The 23290-nt window shown below is 43.1% G+C and overlaps 1 protein-coding gene across 1 annotated transcript in view; it reads left to right on the forward strand.

Moving 5' to 3' along the window:
* Positions 1 to 23290, forward strand: part of ABCC12 (ATP binding cassette subfamily C member 12) — a 599698-nt gene that overhangs the window by 435314 nt on the left and 141094 nt on the right. The window contains exons 25-26 of the mRNA XM_069217731.1: positions 3113 to 3302; positions 17570 to 17729. Of these exons, the coding sequence (XP_069073832.1) occupies positions 3113 to 3302; positions 17570 to 17729 (350 nt within the window). The remainder of the gene's footprint in view (positions 1 to 3112; positions 3303 to 17569; positions 17730 to 23290) is intronic.

Consider the following 23290-nt stretch of genomic DNA (forward strand, 5'->3'; position numbering starts at 1 on the left):
AGGACCCTCCACTGGCTACAGGTCAAGAAGCGTATTACCTTCAAGCTTCTCACCTACACATACAAAGCCATACACAACGCAGGACAAGCCTACCTAAACCACCACGTCTCCTTCCACATCCCCACCAGATCCCTCCGCTCTGCCCGGATGGCCCTGACCACCGTCCCTCGCATCAGCAAAACCACTGCCGGTGGACAATCTTTTACCTACACTGCAGTGAAGAGCTGGAACTACCTCCCCCTGCACCTCAGAGAAGCCCATTGCTCACCATCTTCAGGACGAACCTCAAGACGTGGCTCTTTGGATGAGGCCCCTGTTTCCCCCCCAGCACCTTGAGATCCTCACGGGCAAGTAGCTACGCTTTACAAATACTGATTGATTGATTGATTGACTCACAATGAGGTCCAGGTTTCCTTCTCACAGGAACAACATTGCATACAGTAATTTCCAAAATGTTTCAGTCTGGCCACTTAGACCCCATACTACATTGAAGACTTCAGTTGTATCCCATGACCATTATTACAATTTCCTAACAATCCTTTGCGCCCATTATATATATATTTAACAAAATGTTAAAAACATAGATAAATTCAAACTTTTAGCATGTTTTGGCAGAGATTCACAGAACATATTTTTAGAACAGTTATTCTTTATATTATCATTCCTGCCTGATATAAAATGATGGGAGCATCAGTTAAGGTCATTCATCAGTTGTTTTCATAGTTTTTAACACAACAAAGGAAATGTGTTTTAGACAAAAAAGCCATCATTACAGGTTGGTTGAAGCAGCATATCCAGAGGATACCTCCTTGGCCAATTCTGAATGCCACTGTGTTCCCATACCAAAGATTATCAATTGCAGGAACACCAGACCTGGTTTTACTTGATGCACACCCAGTACAATTATGGGTGGAGTGTGGCTGAAGCTTCAGGCATAGCCCATACCCCATCTGGTACCACCAACACCCTGTCGTAGCAGACAGTACTCCTGAAGTATTCCTGAAAGGAGGTCACAGCTGCCCCTGGTCCCAGATGTGCTACTTGCGCTGGCCTACATCCCAACCCCAGATTTGTCCCAGGAATCAGGAAAAACATTTAGAAAAAGACCCAGTAATTATGGGACCACTTGAATATTCCCCATATTGTGGTGATACTTCTTGCTGGATTTAGGTGCAGAGTACCACCTGAGGTCACAAACTACTCCCTCTGGCATTGCCATACCTAAATATGGCCAAATCATAATCAGGGTCAAAATGGTGATGAGCAAGAAAATATCACAAGACTATCAATATACCCTGGGGACTCAATTGACAAAGGTAAACGTAGACGTTTGGTCTAAAGTTAGACTAAACATCTAAATTTACGACTTTGGGAATTCACAAAGGACCTTTATGAGTAGTGTCTTTACGCAGAGATCCGCCGAAAGTCTAAGTTTAGCTTTGTGAATCCGGTTCTGGGTCTTTTACAGCCCCTTTCCTGATCTTAATTTGGGCAGGACTCAATGATTTGTGCCTGGTAAAAAGCAGCAGAAATTGTGTGGGCAAAAACATCTTATTCTCAGCTTGCACAGCTAAGAATTTTGGAAAATATGTGGTGCTACCTCAATAGCTTCCATTGCTAGGTGGGAAAATCAGATTGGTGTGGTACTGTCACACATGATCCATTCTGCACTCTGAGTTATCTGTATATACCCAGCAGTATATACCAAGAGATATTAAGTACAGCTGTGAAGAAACTTCAACGTAAGACAAGTAACCAGGGGCCAGATGTACGTACCTCATTGATTGTGATTACCTAATAGTGATTTTTTTTGTGATTCACTATTAAGTAATAACAAACAGCCATGTACTAAAGTGTGTTTACACTGTTTGCAATTCTCAGTAGGCTGCAAATAGACCTACCTAATTTATAATAATGAGGTAGGTCACAGTTTGCGACCCATTCGGAGTAGCCAAATATCACAGAGATGGGGGCCTGCTGGGGTCAGCAGACCAGCATGTCTGTGATTACTCTTTCAATAAAACATTTTTTTAAATGCAGACTTTTTCCTTAAAGGAAAATGGGATGCATTTCAAAAAGAAAAGTGAAAAGTTTTCTTTTTATTTCTTAAGAGAAGGCAGTGGTCTGTGGAACCACTGCCAGCTCTTAAAAATGTTTCGCCCACATTCACAAAGGTGAAGGGGTCCCCATCCCATTTGCAAATGGGTTACCACCAACATGAAGTTGATGGTAAACTGCAAATGTTTTTCAACTGCATTTCGGTCACAAAACATTCCTACATATCACTGCTATTTGGTACTAGTAAGGGATGCCCTTAACATACCCCTTTCTAGTACAGAATGCTAAACTCTTTTTTGTGATTTGGCAATAGGTTACAGAATCTCAAAACAGGGTTTATACATACAAAAAGTCATTTTGCAGCCTCAAATGTCCCGATTCTGAGAATCAGGCCGTTTGCGATCACAAAAAAAGCCCTGAACATCTGGCCCCTAGTCACTTTATTTACCTAAATACAATTTTCAGCTATGAAAAATAAACATAATTAATTATCATGCATTTAGCTGTTGTAAGAAGGATTATGACGTCCTTTGTTGTGTATTTGTACGTGGAAACGAAGTATTCATCTCAGGTTTAACCTATGCTACTCTTGATCATTAGCAGTACTTGTGGATCGCTCTCGATTTTTGCACAAAATATAATGATCTCAGGAGCATAATTTGAAGCCACATTTTCAAGAGGCTTTAAAAATAAATCTAAAAGGAAGGATTTCAGTTTATATATGAAACGATCTAATATGATCTTATTGGTGCCAGAGGGCAAGGATTCAAAGAGTACTGGGGATATTTCAGTAATGAGAATGTGAATTTGAATGACTTTTTGTTAGCTTTTTCCAATGCTAATTACATACTTACTATAAATTGGTATGGTATGGTATGGTATGATATTTACCATACCATACCATTTAAATGTAATATTGTTTATGTGCTTCATAATTTTTAGTAATTTAAATAAAAACAATGCATGCTACTTATTTGCCATATTCTTTAATCTCACTATCTACATGCCTAGTCACAGTGTTTGGTTTATTGTTTTCTGCTTGCATGTTTAACAGACCTGTGTTCCAGAGGCATCTAATCGAGTCAATACTGTACAGGCTCTAAAAGACTGGCCAAATAAGGGAGAAATCTCTTTTAAAGATTATCAAATGAGATATCGAGAAAACACACCAGTTGTCCTAAAGGGACTAAACGTGAACATTCATGCTCAAGAATCAATTGGGATTGTTGGGCGGACCGGCTCTGGTGAGATGTTTTCTCTGATTTAATTCGTTTTATATGTAGCTGTATGTTTTGTATTTCTTTTTTGTCCCTATATAGTTAAAAAAAACACTGAACATAGAGGTCTGTTACACATCTTACAAGACGAAGCACATACAAACAAAGCCACTTTTTATGACTTCCTCCTGTTGTCTACCACTGAATTGTCCCAATGACGTTAAACAACTACCCATTCCAACCTTTATTGAATTTCCACCACTCAAGTACAGCAAATCAGGTATACAAACACAGCTCTTGTTTCTTTTAAGTTAAAAGAGCAGGTACACATGTATTAAAAATTCTACTACCGTCAAAAGGTAAATATTGTCCGATTCCTAGTCACCCCAAAAATAAACCTTGACATTACATATAATCTCAGAGCACACTGATTTCACCCTCAAGCCTCTTTTCATTGCCTCTCTCGTTTCTCATCCATTACCATCATCATGTTGTTTTTACTCAAAGCATTTTTCAAGTGCTCCTCTTGTATACCTGGCTTTACTGTGAAAACAACATCAAGCTCACTCACCAAGGAACCTTGGACATTTCACTGTGTGGAAAAATCCGGCTCACTCTCAAAGCCTTGCTTGCCTGAGGTGATTGTTACTTTTTTGTACGAGAGTGCCCGTCTGTGCCGTGCACTCGATCCCACAATGCCCACAGGAAATTTGCCACCTACAGTTGCAACACGGTTTAATTAGGTGCTACAGTGCAGGTAGCTAAATTCCCTTCGGTAAGAATGACGCACCACAAAGTCTGCATACCCTCACCAAGCTTACTCACCAAGTAATCCTCATCCTCCTCTTCCCAGCTAGTTTATTTCAAATCTAATAGTCAATTAGACCTCAATGTGAATATGTGCAATCATGCATTTCATTTCAACATTAACATAAAATTATTTCCTTGGTAAATACCTTTACCAGTGATTTCCGAAACATCAAAAAATTCATCCAGAATTCAAACATTTCACAAACAATACCACTAATATTGCTGAAGGTGTTCCAGGGATAATGTGATGTGTAAATATTAATGAAAAATATCAAAACGTTATAGCGAATTTTCAGTGAATGAATCTGAAAATTATAAAAGCAGACACAAATAAGCTTATCATCATCCGCTAACTATAAGCTTAGATTAAGTTGAGGTCTGTGACAAGCCCAAGCACGTTGTACACAAGTTGTAATCACAAAAGTAACTTATTATATAACATCAGTGGGGGAAGAAAGTGTAGCATAGCTTTAGCAATTAAAACATAATTCTTATAACCTTAATAGCATCCTCAATGTGTTGGGCCTGTACAACAATGTATTAATGTGTGTGAGAAATTGGTTTGTTGTTTGACTGGGGTGTGAGTCCTGGTCAAGCAACAACCACAGTCCCATGCAGGATGAACCACGAGAAGTCACTAAAGTTGGCCTGTGCTTAACCTCGGATAGCTTGGCACAAAAAAACAGTCAGTCTAGACTTACAGGTAATGGGTAAAGCATTTGTGTAGCTCGCAAACAGTAATAAAGTGAAAACACAACTTAAGAAAAGTTACAAATCAATTTATAAATAGAGTGAATTTTATCAAATTATTTGACACAAAAACAACAACAAAATCCACTCAGTAGAATTAAAGTTATGAATTTTTAATTTTGAGGTTCAAAATAGCACCTAAAAGATAAAAGCACCAACCAAAAACATATTGTTGCACTAGACTGATGCAGAGTCAAAGGTTAAGGCCAACCGCAATGGCGCTCGGTTCAGATCCAAGAAGTGGATTGTTCCCAGTCTGCTCTTTCATTTGGACTTAGAAAAACACTGAAGAGAACATTTCTGTGAAGGTAGAAGTTCAGCGTGCCAAGGCTGAAGGAGTAGCCTAGGAGGGAGCGTCATTGTTGGATAGCTGTGGAGTGGAGCCATGGTGAAGATTTTTACCTTCTAACTTAGTTGCTGAAATGGAAGTCAAAATTCTTTAGCGGGACAAAGTAGAAGGCTGTAGCCGAAGACACTTCCGTGAGGTAGGATACCCCTTTGGCAAAGGACCGCTGCAACTGATGTGCTGCTGCGGAGAAGAACATAGAGGGAGAAGCCTCAGGTGAGTAGGTTTCCTCCAAATCCTCAGTTATGACAAAATGGCCTTCTGGGCTCCTTTACCAGCACAATCAAGGGCCCAGGGGTGAATGGAGAGAGTTCAGGACACAGTCAGACTAGACCCAGTTAAGGCTTAATTTGGTGGGAGCCTGTTATGTTCCTGTGTCGCGGAACAGGAGCACAGCAAACTAGCCCTTAGGGTCACTTCTGAAAGTACTGGGTGCAGGTGTAGTTGTAGGTCTTAACAGCAGGGCTGACCTCTGGGGGTTCAAGGCAAGCTGCAGGCAGCAAAGCAGTCCTTCCAGGTATAGCAGCAGTCTGGCACAGCAGGTCACAGCAGCAGGCAGTCCTCTGAGAGTCCTTACACAGGTCCAGAAGGGAACTGAAGCTTGGGTCTGAAAATCCTATACTAATACCCTGTTGCCGTGCTCCTCAAAGGTGGGAGAAGTTTCTGCACCTGTTCTTTGAAGTTCTTCTAGTTTCCTGACTCTCCTGCCCTGGGTCCAAGCTGGCTGCACTGACAATACAGGGTTGTTAGGCCTACTGTGAGGAGACAAGACACAGCCCAGTCAGGTGCAAGTGGAGCTGTGCTCAGCTCCGCCCCCCCCCCCCCATCTTGCCAGTCGATTCCCCATTGAGGCTCAGCTAATCCCATTGTTGTGTGACTGTCTGTGAGGAATTCACAAAGGCTAACTATCAGCTACACCCAACCATGTGACCAAAGACAGGTGGCAGGCATGAAGGGTTTAGGACAAGAAAAGGACAACTTTCTAAAAGCAAGATTTTCAAAATTGTAATGATAAATATCACTTTTCCATTAAAGAGAGTTTATCATTACAAATTTGGAGGTACCAAACATGACATATTTACCTTCTTTCATTCAGGAATTACAACTTATTAATTGTAATAAGGAATCTCCAATGTTATCCTGTGAAAGGGGTATCCGCATAGTAGTGAGAAACAAATGTGGGAGTTTTTTACTACCAGGACATTTAAAACTTAAAAGTACATGTCCTACCTTTATATTACACATGGCTTGCCCTATGGGCCACCTAAGGCTACCTTGGGAGTGACGTATATGTAATGAACGAAGATTTTAGAGCTTGGCAAAGGTGTGTAAATGCCAAGGCAGCATGGCATTGTGACACTTTTTGAAGTGCTGTTTAAGTGGGCGTGCACAATAAGTGCTACAGGCCCACCACTAGCATTTAGTTTACAGGTCCTCTGCACATAGTTACCACTCCACAACTGACTTCTAAGTAAATTGAATATGCCACTCAGATATATGCCAATTGAATCATGTTTAGCACTGGTTAGCAGTGGTAAATTTCACAGTGTCCTAAGGCCAACAAAAGCAAACATTCAGAAAAATGGAGGCAAGCAGGCAAGTAGTCTGGGCGAAGACTACCCTAAGGCTGACAGTTCTAACAATGTTGATTATATGTTATAATATTAGAAGCTGTACTCCTCACCAACTTCTTAAAAAGATAAACCATGATCATAGTTGTTCCACCTATTTTCTGGTAAAAGTCCTATATCCTGTGTTCAAGTTTTGGATATAACATTTCACAGAAAGTATCACTCTTAATCATTCCGTAAGAGAGATCGCATGTAATGCTGAAAAATACAAGATAAAAGTAAAAATGAATAAAGTTTGCACAGTTTTTCATTGAAAATGTAGCAATTTCATTCTGCTCTGTTTTATATTAAATTACTAAACACTAGAGATACATTTAATTGCTTTCTCACTCATTGCGATGCAATAAAATATTGTGCTAAATTGATTTGTGGCCTGTTTCAGTTCTGTTCTGGAATATTCTTAACACTCTTTGCTGATAACATTATTCTCCCTACTAGTTATTCCCTCATATTTCCTTTACCTTATGGTCTATCTAAGTTCCCTGTCTGTGCACAAGCCACTCAAAGCAAGTTTCAGTAGAGGTTTTCAGCACAACTTCACGTCAACACATTGGTGCATAAACAACGCCCTTATAATAGCCACATATTTTCTTCAAGCAATCTGTCAGACAGGCTGCAGCTTCCTAATCATGACTCAGATCTGATGAAGAGTTGAGGTATCAAGGGATAAGCAAGAAGTTATTTTTATAGGTTCATTCTCCTCAATCTAAAGGCCCTTGTATTTGAGATGAAGCTGCTTTGCTGTGTGAAGAAAGGGCGATGTATTCTTGTTATGCTACATCGTTTGTAAATACCAGATATAAGGTTTGAAATAAAAAAAGTCAGATATTTCTCTGCAGGGATGAAATAGCACATACTGGGACTTGTTGTCGTAAAACAGAGACCCAGACAAAACTCAATTATTTAAAAAAATTAACTGGCAGAAGATAAGATACTAGAAACGACTTCCAAGTTATTACATTTTAGACAATTAGAAATGCACACATTAAGAATTGAATTTTCTCTATGTGCAGTTAGAGCCAATAGGGGAAACTGGTGACTCTGCTGAGCTGAAAAGTAATGCAATTGCATGCTGTCAGTAGCATGCTTATAAAACAATAGCAAGGAGGGGAATAGTTGTGAGACTTTCCAATTTTGTGTGTACACAATACTTGCACTGGTCTACAAGTATGGAGACATGATTGGTGGAAGATAGACATCATCTGGGTGATTTAGGTACTGTTTTACATGTGACGGGCACCACAGCATATTCCATTAGGCATTGAGGCAGATGTGATCATTTTGTTTTTCCAGCTGCCTGAGCTTGAACTTTCAGAGACACACACATGACATTGTTATGCTATTAAAGCGCCTTTGATAACTAGATAATCTATTTTGTTTTTTCTCAGCCCAGATAGGAAAAGGGCAGTCATTACCTTTAGACTTCAGAGTACAGTTTTGTATTTTGAGAGCCTAGGGCTACACTAGTATACATGGATTTTAAGGTATGTTACCTGGCCTTATGTGATCAACAAAAAAGAGCTGTCACAATCTCACTAAGAGAGGGTCTTAGGCTACAATCGCATGTTGATTCCCATGGGCACAGAATTTGTGTGCTTCTTCTACTTAAAAGACTGCTTGTATTGCACTTTTTGACTAGTAAGAGAGTTTATATCCAATACAGCAGGACTTAGTTGGTTATGGTGGCAAGCCAATGAGCATGGCTAGAGGCCTGATCTCTCTGTTATAAAATGCTAGGATAAATACACTAGGCATGGCATATTTATAGTAAAAAGTGTATGTTAAGGTTGATAGGCATTGAAGTGTGGACTATTATTATTCTATATTAAAGTCTGCAGATAGGTATTTTGGGCCAGATGTATCATCACGGCCCTTTGTGATTCGGAAATAGCGATTTTTAAGAAATCGCTATTTCCGACTCGCAAAGTGCCATGTATCACATTTGCGAATCGGTAATAGCAATTTCTTAAAAATCGCAAATGCTATTACTGAATTGCAAATTGCGATACCGGCCCCATTCGCACCTATGGGCCGGCCCATATCTGCAAATTTTTTGCATTTCCAAAATTGCAATTTCTGAACCAGAAATCGCAATTTTGGAAATGCAAAACCCCAGGGTGCTGGGGGGCTAAGGCCCCCTCTGCTGCACCCCAAAAATTTTTGGGGGGACATGTAAGGTGCACACATGCCAAAAGGGCATGTGTGCTTTACATGTACAATTTAAAAATGCATTTCAAATGCATTTTCAAAATTTGCACATGGTTACCACCAAGTTCAACTTGGTGGTAATTAGCAATTCCTAAATGCCAAAATTGCATTTAGGAATTGCTTCATACATGTGCTAGGAAATCGCAAATAAGGAATCCTTATTTGAGATTTCTAATTTAGAGAGTCACAATTTGCGACTCTCTAAACAGGGTCGCAATTTAAAGGGATCGCTATTTTAGCGATTCCTTAAAATTACGTTCAGAATGTATTTCATACATTCTGAAATGGCATTTTGCATTCGCAAACGGGCATTTGCACCATTTGCGAATGCAAAATGCCTTCATACATCTGGCGCTTAGTTAGATGATATTTCATGGATTACCATAGTAGGCAATGGTTTGGGAGTTGGTCACCCAGTGTGACCTAGGGCCAGATGTACGTAGGGAATGGTTTGCGATTAGCAAATAGCTAATTTTTGCAATTCGCTATTTGGTAATCACAAACACAAATGTACTAAAGTATGTTGAATACTTTTTTTGATTCCTTGTGGGTCGCACATTGACCTACCTCATTAATATTCATGAGGTAGGTCTCAGGTTGTGACCCGTTGGGAATGGCGAAAATCACAGGGAGGGTGGCCAGCTAGGGTCAACAGACCACCATGTCTGTGATTGTTTCTTTTTTTAAATGCAGCATGTTTTCCTTAAAGGAAAACAGGATGCATTTCAAAAAGAAAATTTTTAAGTTTTCCTTTCATTTTATCAGCGTAGGCAGTGCTCTCTGGGGCTACTGCCTGCTCCTAAAAATATGTTTACAACAGTTCAAAAAGGAGAAAGGGTCCCTTGGGGACCCCTTCCAATTTGCAAATGGGTTACGACCAACTTGAAGTTGGTGGGAAAATGCAAATGTTTTGGGATTGCATTTCGGTTGCAAAACATTCACACATACCACTGCGATTCAGTATTAGGAAGCGATGCCCCAAAGACACCCTCCCTAATACAGAATTGCAAACCCAATTTGCTATTCAGTAATAGATTACCGATTTGCAAATAGGGCTTGGTAGATACCAAAAGAAATTTTTCTGGTCGCATATGGGCCTATTCTGTGAATCGGGCTGTTTGCTCAAGAATTTCCGGCCCATCTCCCTGCTCCCATTCCCGGCGAAGGTCATCAAGAAAATCGTCAACACACAACTGACCCGCTACCTCAAAGACAACAACATCCTCGACCCCTCCCAGTCCGGATTCAGACGGAACCACAGCACCGAGACCTCCCTCCTCGCCGCCACAGACGACATCAGAAGCCAACTCGACAATGGAGAAACATCAGCCCTCATCCTCCTAGACCTGTCAGCCGCCTTCGACACAGTCTGCCACCACACTCTGAAAATCTGCCTCCACGAATCAGGGATCCAAGAGAAAGCCCTTGACTGGACCACATCCTTCCTCTCCGGCAGAACCCAGAGAGTCTGCCTCCCCCCTTCCAATCCGAAGCCACCAGCATCATCTGCGGCGTACCCCAGGGTTCATCCCTCAGCCCGACGTTGTTCAATATCTACATGGCCCCCCTTGCACAAGTGGCCCGCCAACACAACCTCAACATCATCTCCTGCGCTGACGACACCCAACTCATCCTCTCCCTCACCAAGGACCCACACACTGCCAAAACCAACCTCCACGAGGGCATGAAGGCCGCCGCCGACTGGATGAGAGGCAGCCGTCTGAAACTGAACTCGGACAAGACGGAGGTCCTCATCCTAGGGCCCACCCCCTCCGCCTGGGACAACTCGTGGTGGTCAACCTCTCTGGGGACTCCACTGACACCAACGGACCATGCAAGCAACCCTGTCTTCATCCTCGACTCATCCCTCTCCATGTCAAAACAGGTCAACACCATCTCCTCCTCCTGCTACAACACCCTCCGCATGCTTCGCAGGATCTACAAATGGATCCCAACCGAAACAAGAAAAACAGTAACACAGGCCCTCGTCAGCAGCAGGCTCGACTACAGCAACGTATTCTACGCAGGCATCCCGTCCAAGCACCTGCAACGCCTCCAACGCATCCAAAACGTCTCCGCCCGACTTATCCTCAACATACCCCACCACAGCCACATCGCCCCCACCTGAGAGACTTGCACTGGCTCCCCTCGACAAGAGGATCACCTTCAAACTCCTCACCCATGCATACGAAGCACTCCACAACACCGGACCAGCCTACCTGAACCACAGACTCAGCTTCCACACCCCCCCGACACCTCCGCTCTTCCAACCATGCCCTCACCTCTGTCCCCTGCATCAAACTAAAATCCTCCGGCGGCAGATCCTTCTCCTACCTCGCCACCAAGACCTGGAACACCCTCCCGACCAACCTAAGAAAGATCCAAGACCTGCTCACCTTCAGAAGACACCTCAGACCTAGCTCTTCGAGCAGTAGCAGCACCCCCCCAACCCAGCGCCTTGAGACCCTCGCGGGTATGTAGTGCACTTTACAAGTATAATGATTGATTGATTGATTTGCTACCAGAAAAATCCTTAGTACATCTGGCCCCTCAATGCAGATATAGAAGGTTTGCTCGGTGAGAATCTTTTTTTAGGCTGTTTTAGGAGAAATAGTATCCTGCCTGGTCAACTGTAATTTTGTATATCTTTCTAGTGTTATGACTCTCAGATGGTTGATTTGGGAAACACATGCTCAAAACCCGTAGGCCTGATTTGGTTATGGTGACAGCTATATGGCTGTTTAGTGCACCAAAAAATTATGTTATATATTAGTTGTGAAAAGTTTATGTTAAATCCAGTAAGCCTTTAATCATTAGTTGTTATACCAGTCTGTTATAGACAGGTGTTTTGTTACATGTAATCCCACAGATTATCGTAGTAGGCAAGGATTTTGGCGGTGGCCACCCACATTGACAAACCCTGGGGGTTTATACTGTTATGATTCTTGGTAGGCCCTATTAGGCGGGGTTGTATATTGTTTTGCAAAGTGTATTTTTCTATAGATTCATAATTTATAACTGTATGCATGTTAGTTACCAGTTTATTTGCACTTAAATAGGCTAGTCTTGGTTAAAATCTAAAGCCAATATTAAAAGATAATGGTTTCATCAGTTCATTGTGAAAAGTCATGCACAATGTTATAGGGTTGATCTGTATTATGAAATGTTATAAGAAAGCCAATATGCCTGACTTACTTATTGTGAAAAGCCAAAGTTAAAGTTAAACACAATAGTCTTTTAAGGATGGATTGTTATTACAGTGTGCTAAAGCCTGTACACAGGTATATTGTTTCATGGAATTTCGCAGATTACTGTAGTAGGAAAGTGCTTTGGTATTGGTGATCCACCCAAACTAACTGTGGGGATCGAAGATGTGCACTGCAATAAACCTTATCGGGCCTCTTATGCAGAGATAGTATTTTGTTTTGCCAGCTGTAATGCTATATACTTTTATACTTTTAAAACTGAATACCGGATAGTTGCCATGGGAAAGTTTTCTAATAGGCTTGAGTTAGTTATTTTGACAAGCTAAGAGGAAAGGCTGTATACTTGATTGTTTATTATAAAAAGTTATGATAAAGGCAATGGGCCTGTCATATTGATTGAGAAAAGCATATGTTAACGTCAAAAGAAATTTAAGAGTAGACTGTATGGGACATAATGAGTCAGAGTTGTTTATGGTAACTAGTCACTGATGAAGATTATTGCCCTTTTATATAATAAATAAATATATACAATTTTATAATGAAAAGTTTTGGTAAAGACAGTAGGCCTGATATATTAATTGTGGAAAGCATATGTTGAAGTCAATATGTATTTATTGGTAAATTATTAGTTCTGTGTAATAAAACCTCCTGATAGGTATTTTGTGACTTGAAAAGTCTCAGATTACCTTGGTGGAGAATGATTTGGGTGCTCTTACTGTCTCTGATAAATCCTAGGAGGAGAAGATTTGCACTCTAATAATTCTTGCTAGAATCTCCTGCTTAGCTGTGTGCCAGAATCTTGTAATAAAAAGCCAATAAATAATACATATACCCATACATTTAACTATATACCAATATTGGTATTTAGCGGGTCTATGGGTCATAACTGTTCTGCCATTGGTCTATCTGAGTGTCATTTACATTCTTCTTCCATCCATGACAGCATACTGTGTGGAATCATGGTTCAGTCCACACCAACCATTGACTCTCTTGCCCTGTGAATGACAGCATTTTCTGATCACATTTATACATCCACCTAAACACGAGTCCCAATTACCTTTTGCGGAAGCACATAACTTCTGCTCAATCAAAAAATGTTTTCCTGGATATCAACATCTAGGTGACGGCAAAGCCCCTCTTCTGGTAGTGCTTTTTAAAGCCCTATTTTAGGTTGATCACTTAAAGTGTATTGATAGCTACAATGTTAAACCAGGCCTAAAAAGTGATCCCAGTTTGCCTTGTACCCTTCAAGACTAGCTATCTGGGGAATATTTATTAGGTATTTTCTATCTGAACAGACCAAAGCTTAATTCCAATATAAAATCTTGTACAGAGGTCTCAGGGTCTTTTATGGAGGTAAAAATGCAAGATGCAATGGTTCAAATAATATTGTGGAGGAGACTGGGGTCGGGGGAGTAGGAGAGGCAGCACAAAGGAACATAACTTTATGTTGCTTTTTTAACTTCACAGCCCTTCCATATACTTGCATTTCTAGGCCTACTGAATCGTGCCTACATTTTGTGTATAAATGTAGATGAAAACTGCTGCAACTTGGTGCATATTAAATTAATAAACACAAGCATTTTATATGTTTACTTGTACTAAAATGGTCCCATATACCAGTACATTGCCCCACTCCTTACGAGCCTGCCCAATATGATTCCCAAAGGGGAAGCTGTCCTACAGGGATAAGACCACCCACTTTGAGGTGTGGCTATCTGACCAATGGTTTGCAAACACACATGAGGTTACAAAACATTGATACATCACACTACATCTATAAAATAGATATAACATTCAAGGTTATGGACAATTACACCTAGGAAGGCAAGGCAGCACGGTTGAATAACAAAGGTAGGGGGAGGTTGAATTGGTTAAATCTCTGTTAAATTCCTTTGTTAGTCCTTTTATCAGATCCTCACCTCCAAGGTGTCCTCCTTCTTGCTCCCGTTTACTCACACTCAAGCTTTCACAGTGCAGTAAATTATGACATGCATAAAGTACACCTATATATTGTGTAGTTCATATCTGTTCAGGGTATAGACCTACACTTCTAGGTTATGCATTTCGTAATGTACCCCTGTATACATATGAGCCACAAGTACATAAACTAATGTCTATTACCTTAACTCTACAGTATTTTTGTCCAGTATGAATGAACATTTAGGGAACATTGTGGGAATCAGTTAAATGCATTACTTTATATTATATCCTTAGTTGTAAACAGTTTTGCAGTTCACTTTGGATGTAGATTAGATACACAGAGATCAGTGGTAAAAGGACAGCATGTTTTCGGCCTCTAATTAACAGATTAACATTTGTTAATCATTCTCAGATTACGCATGCATCACTACTGTTTGTGTGTGTGTGTGTGTGTGTGTGTGTGTGTGTGTGTGTGTATATATATATATATATATATATATATATATATCCAATTTCTCCTCACTCCATAGAATCCCCCTGTATGACTCTCATTCTTGAGGTGAACAAACAGGAACGGCACAATCCAGTATTAAATCCATGAAAAAAAGTGCAAGTGCTCAGGAAACAGTATCCTACGTATGTCGTCTGAAGCCTTCAACTGGCTCATATATATATATATATATATATATATATATATATATATATATATATATATATATTTAAATAAAACCAAAGCGGCTCAGTTCAAAAAGGCGCCGTGTTCAAATACCGGTGCAACCACTCTGGGTGAGGCGAGCCCTTAGGAGAAATATGTAGACCAAGGATTAGCAGCGCACTCCATCAAGGATATGAGTAAACCTTGTTTTTATTGTAAGACTGGAACAAAGAACAACGCATTTCGACCAGAAGGTCTTTTTTGAGTTCAAACGTTTGAACTCAAATAAGACCTTCTGTTCGAAACTCGTTGTTCTTTGTTCCAGTCTTACAATAAAAACAATGTTTACTCATATCCTTGATGGAGTGCGCTACTAATCCTTGGTATATATATATATATATATATATATATATAAATGTCCAAATATATTTAAGAGAAACTGAAGTGGGAAATTGTTAGGTGCCTGAGAATGGCTAGAAGAATAGCGGGTCATGAAATTGATTAAAAACATACTTACACAGAGTGAAGATTATATAATGATCTTAGGGCCTCATTATGACTTTGGCGGTCCTAATAGCAGACTGCTAAAGCTGTGTGGAGGGCGCCACCATTATATAAGTGACGTCTCCCCCAGTCGTATTACAATGTTGCCATTAGGGTGACTGGCAGGAACATTGTATTATGCATTCCCGCCGGACTGACCAGCAGGAAGAGTGCTACTATATTGGCATCAGCTCCTTTAAGGGAGTCAAGGCCAATATCGTAGCACTGGGCAGGGAGATCCTTGCACTGCCCATGCCATGAGCAGTGCACAAGGCCCCTCTGTGGCCCCCGGCACTGGCTTTCTGATACTGCTTCCCCGCCATCGAAAGGCTGGTGGAAAGCTGAATTGTAATTAGGCAGGTGGTGCTGAGTTCAGCCCGTCTAGAACCATGTTCCTTGTGGCAACTGCAGTCTCCTGGCAGTCCAACCGCCAGGTTTGTAATGTGCTTGTCAGACCACCACAGTTGTTGTGGTCCAACTGTCATCGCGAGGCCGGGAGTCCTTGGACCGCCAGCCTCGTGATCAGGCCCTGAGACTGCATTAAATGACAAATTCCTCCTTTGCAGTAATGTTTTTTGATGACCTGCAATGGGAGGGGGCTTTAAAAGATATAGGGCCTCGTTTAGAATTGAGCTTTGGAGCCACCTCCTGGGCCTCAATAATGCCATCATCCTCCCCTCCCCTAGCCATGCTTACTGACTGTAATTGCCCTTAAATCCTGGGTTGGGTCACGAAAGTAGGATAAGGGGCAGTGGCAGAGACCAGGTTGGTGGCACTGCCATGCTACTGTTTTGGTGTGCAGGTCCTCCTGGCTAGAATAGTAGCTTGTGTAGGCACAAGGATCCTGCCAAATCCTACAGGGTTCACTTGCCATATCTAGGGGTGCCTGGGTATTTGTCAGGGCCTAGTTGACTCTCAGAAGCTGGTAATCACAAAGATTACTTTTCCTGGCATGCACATGTAAGCCCTGATGTTACATTGCACTGCACATGCAGGTGGCGTTGGCAATGTATTTCCGAAATACACTTTTGACAGGAGTTCAAGCACACCCCATAGTAAGTAACTCTTTGAGCTACCAATGTCGATTGATGAGAGCAGTCTTTCTTTACCTGAGGCTCCAAGATTCTCCATGGTTTCCCCAGGCCTACTGTATATGTGCTGCAAACCTGGGAGGTAACCTCCAGAAGAAGGAGGACAGCTGATTCTAACCCTACATACAAGAAGGCCTAGTCACATATGTGATGATCAACAGCCCAACTCTTCAAGATGATATACATTAAAATGTATTACACAAAAATATTACACAGCTCATAAAGATCAATAGATATATGGAGCATTGATTCGAAATTCAGTGCAATTTAATACAATTTCTCCCGGACTGTATGAAAAATAGGTAGAAATATAAACATTACGATGTGGAGTCAAACATGATTTTGTACATATTGAGATATTAGGTAATTGACAGAAGGTAGTTAACTTCTTAACTTCTTGAGTTATGAAATATTGCCCTCATTAACTACCAACATCTAGCACTTGGAAGACTCTTCATTTCTGAAACCTTTAGGCTCTCAAGGGCAGGTTGAATGCTAAATTTAATTACAACAGCATAACATTTATCTTACCGGTACAAGTAATGTCTGCATGGTGGCCATAATATACATTTCAAACACATAAACTTTGCATCACATTGATCTATAATTAGCCGCAAAATTAGTATATCGGGATTACTAATGAGTTTCTATAGAATTTTAATTTTCCCACATATTCCCAACTTGACCTAACATGGTTCCTAGATTGTAAATATGTACAATATGTACCAATGATTGTACAGCATTCCAGTAAATTTGAAAAGCTAAGAAGGGTGTGGTGAAGCATCAAATATTTTTTGAAGGCCAGAGATGGCAACTTGTTCATTGCAAAACTTTTGTTCTCACATACTTCCTAAATATTAAAATAATAGGTCCTTTCTTTATATATATTTTTCCAATTTGTGCTGTTATTCTACCTTGTGTTTTTTTCAGTTAGTAACATTTTTCTAAGTAAAATATCTTTTACATTGTAACAACATGTTTAAATTTTTAAAGTGTGCAATCTCTGCACATTTGAAAATGGAAATGTTAATCTTATTATGAAAGTAATTTGTGTTACTTGTCATTTGTGATGTATTTATCTTTACTGTTTTAAGAGGTAAATGTAGTATTTATCGCATCACTTCCCCCCAGGAAAGTCATCGCTTGGAGTGTCACTGTTTCGTCTGGTGGAGCCGATCTCAGGCACCATCTTTATTGACGGTGTTGATATCTGTACCCTGAGTTTAGAAGATCTTCGGTCAAAGCTGTCTATCATTCCTCAGGACCCTGTCTTATTTGTTGGGACAGTGAGGTAAATCTTGAATGCTTAATCAATAAATATATTCATGTTTGTGTACAAATAACATGATGAAGTTTTTGTTAATACCTCCAAGCATTTTAGCATTATATTCAGACTTTGTACTAGGTAACATTATTTTAAATTTTGTTTCCAACCAATAATAATTTTAATTAGAGTTGAGCAAAGTAGCAACCTTTTGTTCGGTAACATTCCAAAACTTCAATGGGAAACTTCACAAATTTCACAAGGGTTGAAAACAAATTTGCATTGTGCTCTTCTGTATTAATATAAGTAGCATTCAGGGAATCTTAACATGCATAAATGATTATTCGAGCTAAAACATTGAACTGTCTAACATATACTTTTCAGAAGACATGTTTTACTGCTTAGGACCATATGTGCACAATTTGTGAAAAGTGTAGGCCTGTGGAGAAATATATTTACCAAAAAATGTGATCTGATAGAGACTTCTAGCTGCAGATTCCTTACCTTAGAATTTCATGACGTCTGCTTGGAATCTAGAACTTTTGCAGAGCAATACCCTTGCGTGTGCCGTCGGGTGGCGTCATTCGGATCCGCATGGCATTGTCGGCATTATTGTATCCATCTGTGATGTCACTTGTAAAGGCACCACCCAGGTGCGCGTCGTCAGTTCTTTTCCTTCCTTCCGTGCCGGTTAAAGCTCAAATCCAGAACAGAGCTAACCTCTGTCTTTTTTGACAGGCCTTTTTTGACCTTTTTGTCAAGATGTTTTGTGTCTGTGCAAGGATGACCTTGAGAAAGACTGGATTCAAGCCATGTGGCGCCTCACATCGTGCCATGTCAGTGACGGATCCACACCAGGTATGTCTCTGGTGCATAGATTGAGACCACAACTCAAAGTCATGTTCCGACTGCTGGGCCCTGGCTCTGAAAGCTATGAGGGAGTGGTCCTTGGAGCTTATGGCGGCCCGGTGGGCAAACTCCTCAGAAGTCATGGTCCAGGGCGAGGAGGATGTCGCGGAACCGCTCCAGGAGCCCTAAGTCCTCATTGTTCCACTCAAGGTCTTCTGAACACTAAGAGAAGAGGCACAAGAAGAAGAAGAAGTCCAAGTGGACTTCGGCTTCACCTTGCCCATTGGCCGACTAGGCAATTCGGGAATGTCGATGTTCCAGGCAGTCCCACGGAACCGATACCAGGGCCGATTCTGAGCCTCCCCCTTTACAGGAGCTGGAGGGACCCCGCTCAGTTCAAAGAGTTTTAAGAGGTCATGCATCTCCTATTTGGGTGGGCTTGCCACGCCGGTGCACGGTCGGGTCCCACAGGCTTGGCAGGGGCCCCATCAGGTTCCATGCCAGCGGCTTCGGCCTCAGCATCAATGGGGTCTCTTAGATTCGATATCAGATCCAGAATGATGCAGAGTCCACACAGTAGGCCTCTTCCGGCGTCGCTCCAGATGTTGACGCACCCCGGTGCTACCTGCGCCAACTGGTGGCACGAGCCCCATTCTGATATCTGATACACAACACCGATTCTGGCACCAACGGCGCTAACAGGTACCAGATCAGTTCCTGAGCCTTTCTATGATCAGCCAGGCAATGGTGAGGAATGGGAGGGGTCTCAGGACCCTCTGGAGTCCCAATTGCCAATGGACTGGTATAAGGAGTTAGGAGAGGCCAGTGGACTGGATATCTCTCCACATATTGGCATGGCATCACCTCCTACAGTGGCTATGGCGGAGAGAGCATCATATGCAATGGTGGTGCGTAGGGCGGCTGAGGTCCTGGACCTAGATCTGCCTATGATGCCAGTCAGGACTAACCTCCTGATTGAGGACACAGTGAGGGCTGGGGCATGTTTGGTGGTAGTTTTCTGGGGTGGGGGTGGATTAAGGGCTTAGGGTGGGTGGGGGGCACAGAGTAGGTTTTTTTTAGGAGTGGGGTGGTGTGGTTGGGGAAGTTTATTTTTTAAGGCTTAGGGTGGGGGATCTGGGTACTTGATTTTTTAGGGGTGGAGTGGGGCAGGGCAGTTTATTTTTTAGGGGTAGGGAAAGGTCCTAGGGTGGGGGGGCTTAGTAGTTAAATTATCAGGGGCGGGTGGGGTAGTTTATTTTGTAGGCACAGGGGAAGGTTTAAGGAAGAGCTGAAGGGGAGGAAGAAGGATCAGAAGAGGATTGTTAGAAATGGGGTTTCTGGTTGGCTAGGGTATGTACCTCAGCCAGGCAGAACTTACCCACTCTAGTCAGGGCAAGGGAGTTACACGTCCAAGGTAACCCCTGCTCACCCCCTTGGTAGCTTGGCACGAGCAGTCAGGCTTAACCCGGAGGCAATGCGTAAAGCGTTTGCACAACACACACATACATGTGACGCAATATCCCCACCACAAAGGAAACACAACACCAGATTATATAAAAATACACTGTATTGTACACAACGTAATTATTAGACCAACATCACATAACAGTACTATCCTGCTACCTTAGCAGTTGTCAGAACGTTACACATTAGTTACTCTGCAAACTAGCAGTAGTCACACATAACACACAGGTTACTCAGTATTCTGCAACATAAGCAGTAGTCAGGAAACACGTTATCACATTAGCACACTTGTCATAAGAATATCATAAAACGCCCATAGTAGGAACATTAGAAAACCTATGGCAAGTTAAGCAAACATATTAGCAAGTCATGCCCATAAAAGGAACATGTGCACACATATGTAAAACCATCAAAGGACAGGTAGGCAATATATCACAATTAGAAAAGTCTGTAACAAGAACTTCAATTATGATCCTATTGGTCCATTTAAAAGTACCTGGTAGATGGTAGAGGCACCTCCAGTGCCTAATACGAATAATGGGGCCCCCGGCGCTCCTCTGCGCAAAACGGGGGCCTCCCTGATCTCCTGGGGATAGGGGAGGGCGGCACGCACCTCCTCTAGATGAAAAACGGGCCCCTCTGAGGGCCGTCAACACTGGGGGCCCCCCTAGGCCTCCACCGGCCCTCCCGAGGGGGGCCCAGGTCAGGGAAACCTTTGGGACGGAGGGGGGCGCCACGCACCCCCTCCGATTCAAGTGCGGGCCCCTCCTGGGACCCGCAACCTTTGTCGGGCCCCCCGAGCCTTGTCTGGCTCTCCTCACTAGGGGGGAGCCCAGAAAAATTAGTGCCGGCCCACACAAGGGCCCAGCTGGGGACCAGCGGCGCGGGCGAGCCTCCGGCGAGGCCTCGGTCCGCCCGGGAACTCCCCGAGAGAGCCTCTCCAGGCTCAGCAGGGCAGGGAGAGGCTTCCTCCTCTCCCGGCCGTCTCGGGATTCTTTCCGGCCCACGGCAGGGCCTTCCGGTGCCCCGGGGGGACTCACCAGAGCAGTCCTCGCCCCGGGGGCACCCACAGGAGCACGCTTGCTCCTTAGGATCCAACAAGGAGTTTTCCTTCGTGCCCTGGGGGCACAGGGCTGAACACAAACCTCGCGCTCAGCTGAGTGCTCTGCCCGGGTTGCGGCGGTGATTTCCTTTTTAGTCCAGGCGCGCTCCAGGAAGCGCGAGGACATATTTAAAATCCGGGCTGCGGCGGTGATTTCTTTTTAGTAGAGACGCGCTCCAGGAAGCGCGAGGGCATGATTTAAAACCCGGGCTGCGGCGGTGATTTCCTCAAGCAAAAGAAAAGCGCTTTCAAAGCGCTAGGACCTCAGCAGCTTCCACTATTAAAAGAATGCCTTTTTTTTCTCTTCAAGCATCCTGGGCACAGATGTCAAAGATCGTTGCAGGGGTCAGGGGCCACAGCACCCTGCCCCTGGGAACAACTACACAAGAAGGAGCATAGGGCTGGTGGGCCCAGCTACAGGCCAGCACAAGGGGTGCAGATGGTGGCAGTTCCTCCTAGTGACCAGGCAGGTCACAGGTCAGCACAGCAGCAGCAGTCCATGGCGGTTTCCTGGTGAGTCCATTCATCAGCGTCCTGTGTCCAGTTTCAAGTTCCAAGAATGTTCAAATTGTGGGGAAAATTCCCCTGTACTTATAGTCAGTTCTTACAGTGTTTTACAGTGGTAGGGAGAGGAGGTTCCAGCCAGTTACAACTGGTTCTGGGAGTGCCCCCTCTCTCCTTTCAGCACAGGCTCCAAACATCAGTGGGGGGTTAACGACCCTATTGTGTGAGGCCAGGGCACAGCCTTTACAAATGTAGGTGTGCCCCGCCTCTCCCTTCTCTCAGCCCAGGAAGACTATTCAGTATGTAGATGCACCTCAGTGACACCTCCACCCTCCCTGTGTACAGGCTGTCTGAAAAGTATGCACAAAGCCCCAACTGTCACTCTGCCCAGACGTGGATTGGAGTCAAGCTGCAAAACACCAGAATCATAAGCACAGATAAATGCGCACTTTCTAGAAGTGGCATTTCTGTGATAGTAATAAAAAATACACCCACACCAGTAAGCAGTATTTATTATCACCATCACAACCATACCAAACACGCCTACGCTAGCCCTCCTAAATCAGACAATCCCCCTACACATAAGGCAGGGCATTTCTAATGCAATCCTATGAGAAGGCAGCACTCACAGCAGTGAGACACCAAGTTAGGCTGTTTGTCACTACCAGGACAGGCCATGCAATATGGCACATGTCCTGCCTTTCTACATACATGGCACCCTGCCCACAGGGCGTACTTTAGGGGTGACTTACATGTAGTAAAAGGGGAGTCCTGGGCCTGGCAAGTAAATTTAGATGCCAGGTCCCTGTGGCAGAAAACTGCGCACACAGGCCCTGCGCTAGCAGGCCTGAGACAGGTTTGAAAGTCTACTTCAGTGGGTGGCGCAAGCAGCGCTGCAGGCCCACTAGTAGTATTTAATTTACAGGCCCTGGGTATAGAGATACCACTGTACAAGGGACTTATAGGTAAATTAAATATGCCAATCAGGTATAAGCCAATCATACCAACTTTAGATGGGAGAGCACCTGCACTTTAACACTGGTCAGCAGTGATAAAGTGCTCAGAGTCCTAGAGCCAACAGCGAAAGGTCAGAAAAACCAGGAGGAAGGAGGCAAAAAGACTAGGGATGACCATGCGTATGGCCAAAAGTCCAACAAGGATGCAGTGAGGTAAGTGGGGCTTGGTCAGGGTTTGGGGAGGTAGTTTTTAGGATTGGGGTGGATGTAGTGCTTGAGGTGGGTGGGGGGTTAGGGTAGCTTATTCTTTAGGGGTGGGGTAGGGGGTTTGGGTCGTTTTTTTAGGGCTTAGGGTGGGTGGGGGCTCAGAGTAATTTATGTTTTAGGGGCTCTAGTGGGGGTGGGGTAGTTTCTTTTTTATGGGTGAGAAAGGCTTAAAGAAGGGCGGAAGGAGGGAGGAGAGGAAAGGAGAAAGGATCAGGAGAGGATGCGGTGAGTTAAGTGGGGCAGGGTTTGGGGTAGTTTTTAGCAGTGGGGTGGATTCAGGGCTTAGGGTGGGTGAAGGGTTGGGGTAGTTTATTTGTTAGGGGGCAGTGAAAGGGTTGGGGTAGTTTATTTTTATGGGCTTAGGGTGGGTGGGGGGTCAGGGTAGATTACTTATTAGGGGTGTGAGAAGGTTTTAGGACTCAGGGTGGGTCAGGTAGTTTAGTTTT

Source organism: Pleurodeles waltl, chromosome 12, assembly GCF_031143425.1.
Source record: "Pleurodeles waltl isolate 20211129_DDA chromosome 12, aPleWal1.hap1.20221129, whole genome shotgun sequence".
Lineage (NCBI taxonomy): Eukaryota > Metazoa > Chordata > Amphibia > Caudata > Salamandridae > Pleurodeles > Pleurodeles waltl.